Source organism: Vitis vinifera, chromosome 13 (genome assembly GCF_030704535.1).
Source record: "Vitis vinifera cultivar Pinot Noir 40024 chromosome 13, ASM3070453v1".
Lineage (NCBI taxonomy): Eukaryota > Viridiplantae > Streptophyta > Magnoliopsida > Vitales > Vitaceae > Vitis > Vitis vinifera.
This window is the reverse complement of record NC_081817.1, coordinates 19,368,441-19,380,767: the sequence shown is the minus strand read 5'-3', so window position 1 is coordinate 19,380,767 and position 12,327 is coordinate 19,368,441. Positions and strand designations below refer to the sequence as shown.

Here is a 12,327-nt window from a genome sequence, read left to right as displayed (position 1 = left end):
AGAGATATACTATTAACCATGCATAAGCGTGAATTTAATAGTATGTTATTATGATGTCATTCTATAAACAATTATTTCTTTGTATTTAATTGGAGATTTGCATTAGATAAATTAATCTTTCGGCATAATTTAATAATAATTGTGTTAGTATATTTTATATATAACTAACTGGACCAAGTAGAGAATGGATGTTTTGTACTGACTGTTAAAACATATTCTCTAGGACATTAGAAATAAGATTTATGTTTTTAATCATGATTTAATTAATATGAGCAAATATAAAATATCTTGTGTTTTAATTCATTAAAGAGTGAGTTTCATTTATTGGAGCGATAAGACTCGATGAGTTGGACAAAGACGCTTTATGTTTGCGATGTATTAAATAATGATTGAATCCACGTCTCGGTATAGAGATTGATGATGCACTTTAAGTAAGCTTATAAGGTTTCATAGTGTAAACCCTGCAGGTGGATTTTTATCCAACATATGAATTAAGTTAAGTGACAATCTTGAAGATCTATTGTTACTCAAATAAATTGTCAGTAATTTGTTTGATGTAAATAGCATCTGTAATCTTAACGTGGGAAACATAAATTATTATGTAATGGAATTGTAAGATTAATAAGGAGTTCAATCATGAATTTTTAGTGGTATAATTTGTGATTAATTATAATGAAAATATACTGGTCCTGTATGAATTCTTATTATAATTAGTAGCCTTGTTAATTTTATTCCTGCGGTCCTGCTGTGCCTTAATTGTTTGGACTATACATGAATTATGTGTTTTAAATAAATGATAGATTAGTTTTTAATTAAATTTTATTTAATTAAAAATAAATAATCTAATTTATTTAAAATGGGCATTTTAAGGGAAAGAGAGTCACGCTTATATCTTTTTTCTTGAAGCAAATTATACGCTTAAGAGTTTCTAAGAAAGCGATCTTCTTCCCATCGAAGAGATATATATTAGAAACAGAAAAAAGAGTTTCTAAGAAAGCAGTTTTCTTCCCATCGAAGAGATATATATTAGAAACAGAAAAGAGAGTGATAAAAAAAAAAAAACCCTAGCTATTGTTTTTTTTGCCCACTTAGAAATCATAGTCCGGAAATTGATAAGGTAAACAGCAGAAGATTGTAGGAGATTGTGGGCGTTTTCAGCAGAGAAAAAGGTCCGTCTTTTACATATGGTTTTGGCTTGCCTCCATGCTTGTTTCATCATGATTTGTTTCCGCTGCGTAAATCATGGTTTCTATCAGTTTCCTTATATTAGGAACAAGAGAGGGTTTGGTCTTTGAAAGAAAGATGTGAAATTAAGCTTTACTCATCTTCCAATTGATTTTAACTTGTTAGAGGCTGAATTTTGGGGTGCTTTTTGGTTGATTTCTGCAACTGATTATGAATAGTGCTGAAATTGTCACTTTGAGGAACTTTAATTTGTCTGGTTTTGTAAATTAGAGAATATTTTAATTCTTCTCTTAATAAATAAATTTTTCTTTCAGCTTTTTCTTGAATGCCAAACAGAAATCATTCTCCAGTCATGAGTGTCTAGCTTCTTTCTTTCTCAGAAGATGAAGGAACTAGAGATAAACTCCTTGTGAGATTGTACACTACTTGATCTAAAAGTGGATATTTTCTTAGTTGAATTGATTAGTTAATTTTCTCTCCTAATGGTCTCGGATAGGAATTATAGAATTTACTTGAGAGATTCATCCAATGCTTGATTGGTAGATTTGGTAAAATTGTGTAGACTCATTGTAAACTTATTGGAACTTGACCAGAGATGAATTAAGTGTAATCAATTAATCAATGAAATTGAAAAGTTTAATTTGAAATTTGATTTGGCCTGAGACTTAATGATAAATCTAAAATCAATTCAGTGAAGATTCTAAGATCTTTAAACTAACTTGACGAATAGCTTCATGTTGTGAATCAAAATACATGGAGACCGATCTCTCTCTCTCTTCCTCTCAAACACTTTAGTGCTATATTTATTTTCTTCCTCTATATCTTCAAAACCTTCTCCTAGAATCTTCAAATGAAAATATGTTCTATTAATTGCACCAATAGAATCATGAAAAATTAAATATGTGGATAAGTTCATTTAGTAATTATGTTATGACCTTAAAGTATTGTAATGTTGATGAATATGGCTTAAATTAAATAGGCTAAAATCTATTTTTAATTATTCTATGAGAATCTCATATCCATTTTGTTGGACTAACAATTTGATTTATAAAGCGATACAATTTAATGATCTTATTGTCACCTCACCCCTAAAAATAACAAATTTGTCTAAAAAAATTACCATCTTAGCAGATTAAATGATCTTAATTGCTTTCAATAGATAAGACTTTATGCACTTTCAACAAAGTAACTTAATCGTCTCTCCATCTCTAAAAGTGACAAATTCGTCTAAGAAATACTCTTTTTTGCAAATTCAATGATTTTAATTACTTTCAACAAATAAGAGTTTATTGTGTAAGATCTTATCGTCTTTATGCACTTTCAACAAAGTAACTTAATCATCCGTCCACCTCTAAAAATGACAAATTCATCTTAGAAATACTTGTTTCGTAGATTCAATGATCTTGATTACTTTCAAGGGATAAGACTTTATGCATGTAAGGTCTTGTCGTTTTTATGTACTTGCAAAGTAACTTTATCGTCTCTCCACCCCTAAAAATGACAAATTCATCTAAGAAATACTTCCTTTGCAGATTCAATGCTCTTAATTAATTTCTTAGAAGTATTTCGTACAATGATTCTTATAGCTAGGAGGAAGTATCATGCATAAAATTAGGTATGGGGTCTTGCTCATAGAAGCATGACTCATAGAGATTAGGCCTTACCTATGGGGGCATTAAGCATGGCAATTTTATCTAATTAAATTCCCACATGACAAAGATCAGAAAAATAATAAACAAAACTTGTAATAGACTAATAGCTTTTCTTCATCATTTTCAGTGAACTTGTACAGACGTCAAGCAAAGGGAAGACAACAACCACGTGGAGTTCACCTCGTTGCTTTTGTTTAGAAGAGAGTACTTGAACCCCACGTCTCTACAGTCTCTCTTCATGCATGTATTGACCATCTTTGGAAGGTTGTGGAACTATACTTTTTGTTTCTTGGTAGATCTTCAATAGTCAGTAGCTTTGGCATCTTCCATTGATCACAATCTCTTTCTCTTACCACGATAGAAGACAATGAGTAATGGTTCAAATGGCTTGTAGTCCAATTTATTTCTCCATAAATTCTCAAATATAGGATGAAAACAATACATTATATGTATTAGATGTGTTATGGAGCATGAAATATTCACACAATTGTTAGTTCTGGAAAGCACGAGAGAAAAAAAGGTTAAGGAAAATTATTTTCTCGTATTTGATTGAATTACAAAAAAAATAAAATAAAATAAAATAAAATATAATTAAATTGGATTAGAAATTTATTTATTTTCAAATTATTTCAATTTTATATTAAAGAGTTAAAATAAATAAAATAAACTTAAAGTAGCACATAAAAATAATTTATCGGCTTTAAATTTGTTTTTTATTTTCCTTCATTTATCATTTTTCTGTTTTTTAACTTTTCCCTTCCATTTTCTTTCCCCTGTATATACCCTCTAATTTTTCAAGAACCGAACATAGCCTAAAATAAAAAAGCTAAACCACATGTAGCTTAGACAATTTTCTCCATTCAATCTCTTAATTAAATTACTTTTGTAATTATTTTCTACTATTCTCTTACTATTAAATATATTCAATTATAAAATCCTTTTGCTACCAGTGATATTCTTACTATATAATCTCCAATTGCAGTAAGTATAGATTAGAATTAAAGTTGACTCGTTGGTCATATATATTTATATTAATATCTTAGATTTAGGTTTTGTTTGACAACCTTTTTTAAAAATAGTTTTTTTTAATAATAAAATGAAAAAACATGTTTGATAACTAAAAAATACAAACAGTTTTTTATTTTCAAAAACAAAAAATAAGATGTTTTACAAAACATCTTTTAATTGTTTTTAGTTATTTTTACTCATTTATTTGAAAAGTAATTATACAAATATAAAAGATGATTAAAAATAAAATATTATATATAAAAATTATTTTTTAAAATATATTTAATAACATAAAAAATAAATTAAAAATATTTCAAATTTTCAAATAAATTTTTATTTTATAAAACATAAGAAACTATTCTAAAAAATTATAACCATCTTGGGAAAGACATCAACAATCTTAGGTTCTCCTAAATGATGAAAGGCTTTGAAGAGTTTGAAATCAACACATCAGCATTCAAAGCGAGTGTTTTCACCGACTTCAGGTCCTAATTTTCCATCCTTCTATGGTGTCTGCTCTTCCCTATTATCAGCATTTCATGACACCTGTCTCATCCTCTACACTATATCTATCCATCACCTAATCAAATTGAGAGCAAAGTCTCCATGGATGCTAGACAGAGCGATGGTATTAGTGTCCTAATGTTCCCATGGTTGGCTCATGGTCACATATCTCCCTTCCTACAGCTGGCTAAGAAGCTTTCGAAGAGAAACTTCAGCATATATTTCTGCTCTACGCCTGTTAACCTCGACCCCATCAAAGGAAAACTCAGTGAAAGCTATTCTCTCTCAATCCAACTAGTAAAACTTCATCTTCCATCCTTGCCTGAGCTTCCTCCTCAGTACCACACAACCAATGGTCTCCCGCCCCATCTCATGCCCACTCTCAAAATGGCCTTTGACATGGCAAGCCCCAACTTCTCCAACATCCTCAAGACCCTCCACCCAGATTTACTTATTTATGACTTCCTCCAACCATGGGCACCGGCAGCTGCTTCATCGCTTAATATCCCGGCCGTTCAGTTCCTGAGCACCGGAGCAACACTGCAATCTTTTCTGGCTCATCGCCACAGGAAACCGGGTATTGAATTCCCTTTTCAGGAGATTCACCTTCCAGATTATGAGATTGGTAGGCTCAACCGTTTTCTTGAACCTTCGGCAGGTAGAATCAGTGACAGAGATCGTGCTAACCAATGCTTAGAACGGTCATCTAGGTTCAGTTTGATCAAGACTTTCAGAGAGATAGAGGCAAAATACCTTGACTATGTCTCTGATTTAACTAAGAAGAAGATGGTAACCGTTGGTCCACTTCTTCAAGACCCAGAAGACGAAGATGAGGCAACAGACATTGTTGAATGGCTTAACAAGAAGTGTGAAGCTTCAGCCGTGTTTGTTTCATTTGGCAGTGAGTATTTTGTGTCCAAGGAGGAGATGGAAGAGATAGCCCATGGGCTTGAGCTTAGCAACGTAGACTTCATATGGGTTGTTCGATTTCCAATGGGAGAGAAAATCAGGCTTGAAGATGCACTACCACCAGGGTTCCTCCACAGGCTAGGAGATAGAGGAATGGTTGTGGAAGGATGGGCACCACAGAGAAAAATTCTAGGCCATTCAAGCATAGGGGGCTTTGTGAGTCACTGTGGATGGAGTTCTGTGATGGAAGGCATGAAGTTTGGTGTCCCTATCATAGCCATGCCCATGCATCTAGATCAGCCGATTAATGCTAAATTGGTGGAGGCGGTCGGTGTGGGTAGGGAGGTTAAGAGAGACGAGAATAGAAAGCTTGAAAGAGAAGAGATAGCAAAGGTAATTAAAGAGGTGGTGGGGGAGAAGAATGGGGAGAATGTGAGGAGAAAAGCAAGAGAATTGAGTGAAACACTGAGGAAAAAAGGAGATGAAGAGATAGATGTGGTGGTGGAGGAGTTAAAGCAGCTTTGCAGCTACTAAAAATAGCTGTAACTCATACAGCAAGAGGTGGAATAAGACATGGAGTGTAAAAAGAACAAGAAGGCTGATATATACATACATGCCTTTCCAAATTTACCCATCTAGGAAAATAGCTAACATGAATAATCAATCAATGTTTCATTCAATCTCATTTTTGTTTACCAATTCAGATTACATATATGCGTGCTTTGTATGTTTAGCTACTGTTGACACACTACACAAACACACATCTAAATACATAGAAAAAAATATCAAAAAAAAAAAAAAAAAGCCTTTGAATCTTAAAATATCAAGAAAATAAGGAAATAATGGTGGTTGGATTTTACAGAAACATCGTGTGACAATTTGGAAAAAATTATTGAGGAGATGAAAATATCAATCATATCAACACACACATCTAAATACAAGGAAAAAATTATCATAGAGTTGCTTTTGACTCTCAAAATACCAAGAAAACACGCATGAATTTTCAAGAAAAAAAAAATTGCTGAGGAGACAAAAATATCAATCAAAACTCAAAACATTGAGAAAAAAACCTTTAAACAATAATAAAACAAACAATGATACACATAATGGGGTTGTTTTATTGAATATAGTTAAATTTATGACATTTGACAATAATATACATAATTTGAAAACTTGCATGCTCTAGTAGGAAGAAGACAACTGATCCATTGGGATCACAACTTTACGTTTCCATTTTTCTTGTAGAAATCCCACTCGAACTTCTCAGCCAGGTTTTGAAGCAATCACACAAAACTTCTTTCTTTTTTTCTCACGTCTCTCTCTCTCTCTCTCTCTCTCCTTATTTTCAGGATTTGGAAGGTGTCTCAGCACAAAACATTTCAATTGTTCGCAAAGCAAAGCTGCAGGGAAGCTAGAAGACCTAAGCCTTCAACCTACATGGAGGGTTTGGTGTGCTATCAGTTTGTGTCCAAGTTTGAGTAAGAAAATTTTTTGACTAGGACAGCAGCAATATTGACACTAAATCAATCACAGAAAGTAACAGAATCAACCAACACAAGAGAATGAGACATTCCAAATTTCAGCAGTTCACTTCTGAATTGACTCATCTCAATTAACTAAACATACACATATACCATTCACATTTCAAATTTCTTCACTATCAAAACTAAAATTTCAAAAAGAAAAAAAAAATCATCTTCTACATTCCTCAACCTAACATTGACATTGTCCTCAATGTTAAAAAGATAAAGCCCATGGAATGATAAAAGGGAAGGGGCTCCAGCTCCGAGTGGTAAGTAAGAAGTAATGCTGCAAAACAAAATAAGCTGACAACAAAAGACAAAAATATGTACATGGAACAGAAAAATAAAAACAGAGAACAAATTAAATAAACTTCAAGAAGTGATTCGTCCCTAATTGCAGTCATGCCAATTGATTCTGGCTTAGACGGGTGTTATCAACAAAATTTATAAACCTAAATCACCTCACACTAGGGTAGCATAGCTAACATAGTATAGTAGCTCTAGGATTGTCCACAGGGATGGGTTTTCATCGTACAGTTGACATTAGTGAAGGAAATAAAATGGTGCTTTTTCTTATGAAAGTTAGCTTTTAAAGAAAATGGAATTTATGGTTGGAAAGATTGATTTTTAAGTTAAGCAAAAACAATAAGTGAAATTAACTATAAAGAAAAGGTCTCTTGGAGCTTCAGGTCACTAGGATTGAGTTCCTTAGGCAAAGGGGGAGATTCCGGATCTTCTTCTCGCGTTGGGGATAATAACATAAAGGATGGTTATCTCCCGAATTGGTTTTGTATTTAGCAATTAAGATTTGATCCAAAGGTTTCATTAGAAATGGTAATTGCTTCCCATCAATGGCTTCCAACACTAAAGACTTTTACCTTGAACCACCTTCCAATGGCTCGTAAATGATAACTAATAGACATCCATGGATCTAGCAATAAGCATCCATGGAATCCAAAAAGCTTACCAAGTATTGGTCATTCAAGGTGATTCTAAGGGATTTAAAGCTAAACCTTGAAATAAAAACCATTGATGGTTAACAACTATTATCATTTATAGCAAGGACAACTCCCACCTTTGCATTCAGGTCCTTCACCTAACTTCCATCACTCCAAGAAACGTAAAACCTAGCCACTCATCCCCTAAGAAATCATCCTCAGAGGTTGTTTGACTAGAAAGAAAAGTGAAAACAAAATGAGAAGGAACGGCAGAGCAAAAGCTCTGTATATTTCTTACTACAGGAATTTATAAGTGTTTTATGAAAAACATCACATCCACCTCTCCCTCAGTCTCTCCTTTTATATATAAGCTACCTAAAAGATATTTAAAAAGATATAAAAAAAAAATATATAGGTTGATTACAAGGAGAAACTAGGAAATTACATAAAATATCTGAAGATAGAAATCTAACAGAGTCGGTGCACAAGAAGATTTTGCATACCATGGGAAATTTCGTATGGTGTGCGAAATCCTTTGCTACCTCAAGAGGTTTCGCATGGTGTGTGAAATTTCGCACAGCCATGCGAAACTGCTGTTTGTTGGACTTCTTCTTCTTATTTTCTTCCTTGCATCCTGATTGGCATGGCAAAGGGCTAAGAAGTGCTCCAAAGCTTGGATTTTTCATGTATTTGAGCTTTAACTTGCATTGCCATTGATTTGAGCTACCAAAAACACTAAAACTTGCCAAAAACTGATTAGTAACCTTGTTAGGTTCCTTAATGTGTCAATTGAGTTAAAAGGTATTATTAACTACTACTAAAAAGTGTTTAAAACAGTTAGTTTCAAGCTATAAAAAGAGTACTTTTTGAGTAGTAATCAGGAAGCCAATGCATGTTATTAAATGATATGAGAAGTGAGAACATAGACAGACAAGGTGCCTCCATACTATAAAATTCTTCCACTGATGAAGTTTCAAACAGCAGCTAATGAAGTGAAGGTTTCTTTTTTAATCGGCTTTTCATGGACACTTTATTTTTCTTCTTAGATTTTCCGGCCAAGATGCACTTGGAGTTCCAGCCTTGGATTTTTTAGGTGCTATTTTCTTCTTGGACTGCTTCCGCTTCTTTGGAATTGACTCCATGTGACATGGAGGAAGAGATAGGCCTGTGTAAGTGGTCATCATTTTCTTCTGTCTGGATTGTCATAGGATTGTCGACTTCATATAATAGAAGATGATGGCTCAGATGATTCATCTGATATCTACACCTTCCTTTTCAACCTTGCTGTCCTGGAAAAAAAAAAAAGATCCATTCTTAGAAACAATATAGCATAATGCATAATCCAGCTGAGTGCAACCTGCATAAGCTTGCAGAAACATCTCTAAATTCTCAACCACACAGCTTCCAACTGATATTTATGCTTGTATAAACCAAAAATGAGCAACATAAGTCATTTTAAAAATTAATATCTCATGAATTGAAAAGTCGAACTTCTCCAAATTCAGTTGAAATTTGCCGCTTACACAATCCAATTGAGCTCATGAAAAATTAGGCCACACAATGAACAAAATGGTATTACCAAAACCATCTCATTGCAACATGTAATTATCCAAAAATTATGGGCATTCAATCACAATGGTATTCATCAAAATCTAACCTCAACATTAAAGATTTTATCCTGATGATGTTCTGCCATAAATCTTAGTAAAATTCATGGGACAAGCAACCAGCACCAGAAAAGAGTGATTATTTGATGAAGATAAGATTATTTGATATTTTCAAATATGCAATGCACATTTTTTTGGGAAAGTTGAATGATGTAGTTTGGACCATAAACAGAAATAGACGTTTATATTAATCAAACCATCAAAACTAAGACAAGGACAACATGAAATACCAAAGCCTTTCACTTGTTAAAAATGACATAATTATAAAAAAGATATTAATGAAAGTTAAACCAAGAAACAAAAGCAGTTACTTCTCAGAGTTTTGATGTTGGATTTGTTGTTGATGTTGTAGAGAACATACCTGGGCAATGAGTTTATTATATCATTCTATCATAGTTTCTATAGGATCTTGTCATCTTATTAGTTATTAGATGGTTTGTTCAATACTCCGGAGGTTGTGGTTTAATGTTAGCTTATTCTTGATATGAGCCAGTGACCTTAGTATCCAGCCCTGGTTTAGGGGTTCTATAGGAATAATTTGAGCCTTTTAAGTTTTAGGTTATGTTTGGTTCCTGAGAAGTATTAAGGAAAGAAAAAAAATTTTACGGAAAAAATTATTTTCTTATTCTTGATTGTACTATGAAAAATAATAATTAAATATAATTAGAATTAGTTTGAAACTTGTACATTTTAAATTATTAATCCTTATATCGAAGAGTTAAAATAAGTAAAATAAATTTGAAGTAACATATAATATAAATGTTTGACTTTAAATCTATTGTTTATGTTCCTTTGCTTTTCCTTTCTATCTACTTTTCCTCTATATTTTCTTTCCCCCTCTTTTAAATTTTTCGCAAACCAAACATAGTCTTAGTTTTTGTAGACTTCTTAATTCTTTTTCATGTCAGGTCTATAATAGACTTTATAGGGTGAGGCATGCATCATTCCTTTTAGTTGTTAATCATGCGAGATAAGTATATTCAATAAAGCATCAAAGGCTGTTAGTATGACCTGCTCTAGAATAAGTTGTGTTGAAGGAGGATAGATCCTTTGGGGCAATGTGTTAGATCTCTAATGATGCCTTATTCTAGTTTTCTTTTAATTTAATTAGCCTGGTTACTATGTGCTTCTATTCAAAATGTTAGAAAGTATCTTAAATTCTCTTATGAGTCAATTTGTAAGTCATTAATATTTTCATATTAGGATATATTCGTATAAGAGAATGTATCTTATTATGAAAGGAAATATTATATTGTGAGATATTTATTTAGGAATAGATATTTTTGATAATTATGTAATTGATTTCCTATATGGAATATTCTTATATAATTAGAGAAAATATGGGCAAAGATTTTGACCGAAAGAGAGAGCCCTTTTAGGTGTAATTGGGAGTTTGGATTTGAAAATTTGATTATAATATCTTCAAGGAATGGTGGAAGTTCTTCTTTATCTTTACCCGTAGATATAAGCTTTAGGTCAAACCATATAAATTTTGGTATACTTTATATTTTTTTTCTATTTTCATTCTCTCATCTTTTTCTTCTTCTTATTATTGTTTTTTGTCTTGATTTTTTACAACACAAGAAAATAATTGAAAAAATAGAAATTCCTAATATTTTTCTTGCCTCATAAATTATTTTACTTTGATGATTTCTAGACCTTATAACGTGTCTTCACAAATATACATTAATCCTTAATTAAGCATATTCCCAAGGTTTTTTTTATTTCCTTTTTCCTTTTTCCTCTTTCCAACTATCCAAGTTTTATTTAGTATTTTTTAGCAAATTACCCACTCAATTATACGAATATAATTGATACTTCACCTTTATACTATACTAATTTCACTTCTTTTCTTGGCCTTAGTGTAATGACAATCTCCTAGAGCCATCTACATTTTACTACTAGTGGAAGAGTGTGGATGGTTATAGAGAGGCCTAGAGGTGTCCACACATTTTTATATAAGAGTGGAAGACAAGGGAAGCATATGGGACATTCTAAAGATTTCCAAACAAGTCTTGTACATACTTTGTACACAAAAATTCTAGGGAATTTTAGGATTAAAGTGGAACCTTTGTGGCTTCCAAAAAGTTCCTTGGTTGCCTATAAATAGGTGATGACCTCATTTGGTCAAGGCACCAAACAAGTTAAGAGCTTCTAGCCTTGCAAAGTATTCCTTATGTTATACAAAGTTCAAAATACCAAATTAATTAATTATATTCCAACTAATAACAAATTTATTCACAAGTAGGTTACTTCACAAAAGAATCATCAAATGATCAAAACAAAGAACTCTATAAAATAAATCTAAAACAAATATCTAGAAGTTAAATTTTATCATGAAAATTTTCGGAAAACATCTCCCTAGTTCATCATCCAAGTGATCTCAATTAACTAGCTCTCATTTAGTGCTAGATTTCATAATGATGTTCATAGGCCTAAAATAGAGTATCTTTTTAAGGTTTTCAACAATTGATTTTTTTAATTAACTTAGAGATATCCTAAAATCATAAAAAAAAATAATCATATAACTAGCTTGATATGTTTATTTAAAATGAAAAATTATCACAGGGCAACATCACATTCATAACATATTTAAAAATTAACAAAAATCCCTCAACTTTAGAAAAACACTTGTGTAGTGGGTGTAAGAATATATATATATATATCTCATTTTAGAAATCATTTCTTAATATTTTGTGTCAAAAATTAAATTTAGGAAGTCTAGATTAAGTGAAAAATATCCAAAGGAATTAAAGGGATCGTTTAATAATTTAATTTTAAAAAACAAAACTAAGTGTCAAAAATAGATTGAAAACCGAACCTTCTGAAAAATTGATTTATATCTTCTAATTGAGGGATTATTCTTTACTTAAACAAAATTATAACATAAAATTCAAGAAGTTTAACATATCATGGAATAATTAGAAAAATTTTAAAGAGT

At 31.8% G+C, this 12,327-nt stretch overlaps 1 protein-coding gene across 1 annotated transcript; it reads left to right on the top strand.

Annotated features, from left to right (window-relative positions):
• Positions 1-4,448: 4,448 nt before the first annotated feature.
• Positions 4,449-5,943, top strand: LOC100257356 (UDP-glucosyltransferase 29). Its single transcript, XM_002271551.5, has one exon. It carries the CDS (start codon positions 4,452-4,454, stop codon positions 5,790-5,792), a length of 1,341 nt encoding a protein of 446 aa, XP_002271587.3. The 5' UTR covers positions 4,449-4,451; the 3' UTR covers positions 5,793-5,943.
• The last annotated feature ends 6,384 nt before the right edge of the window (positions 5,944-12,327 follow it).

What these genes read in the sequence shown, in the direction of transcription:
- LOC100257356 (XM_002271551.5), top strand. Translation starts at nt 4,452, where the DNA reads ATGGATGCTAGACAGAGCGATGGTATTAGTGTCCTAATGTTCCCATGG.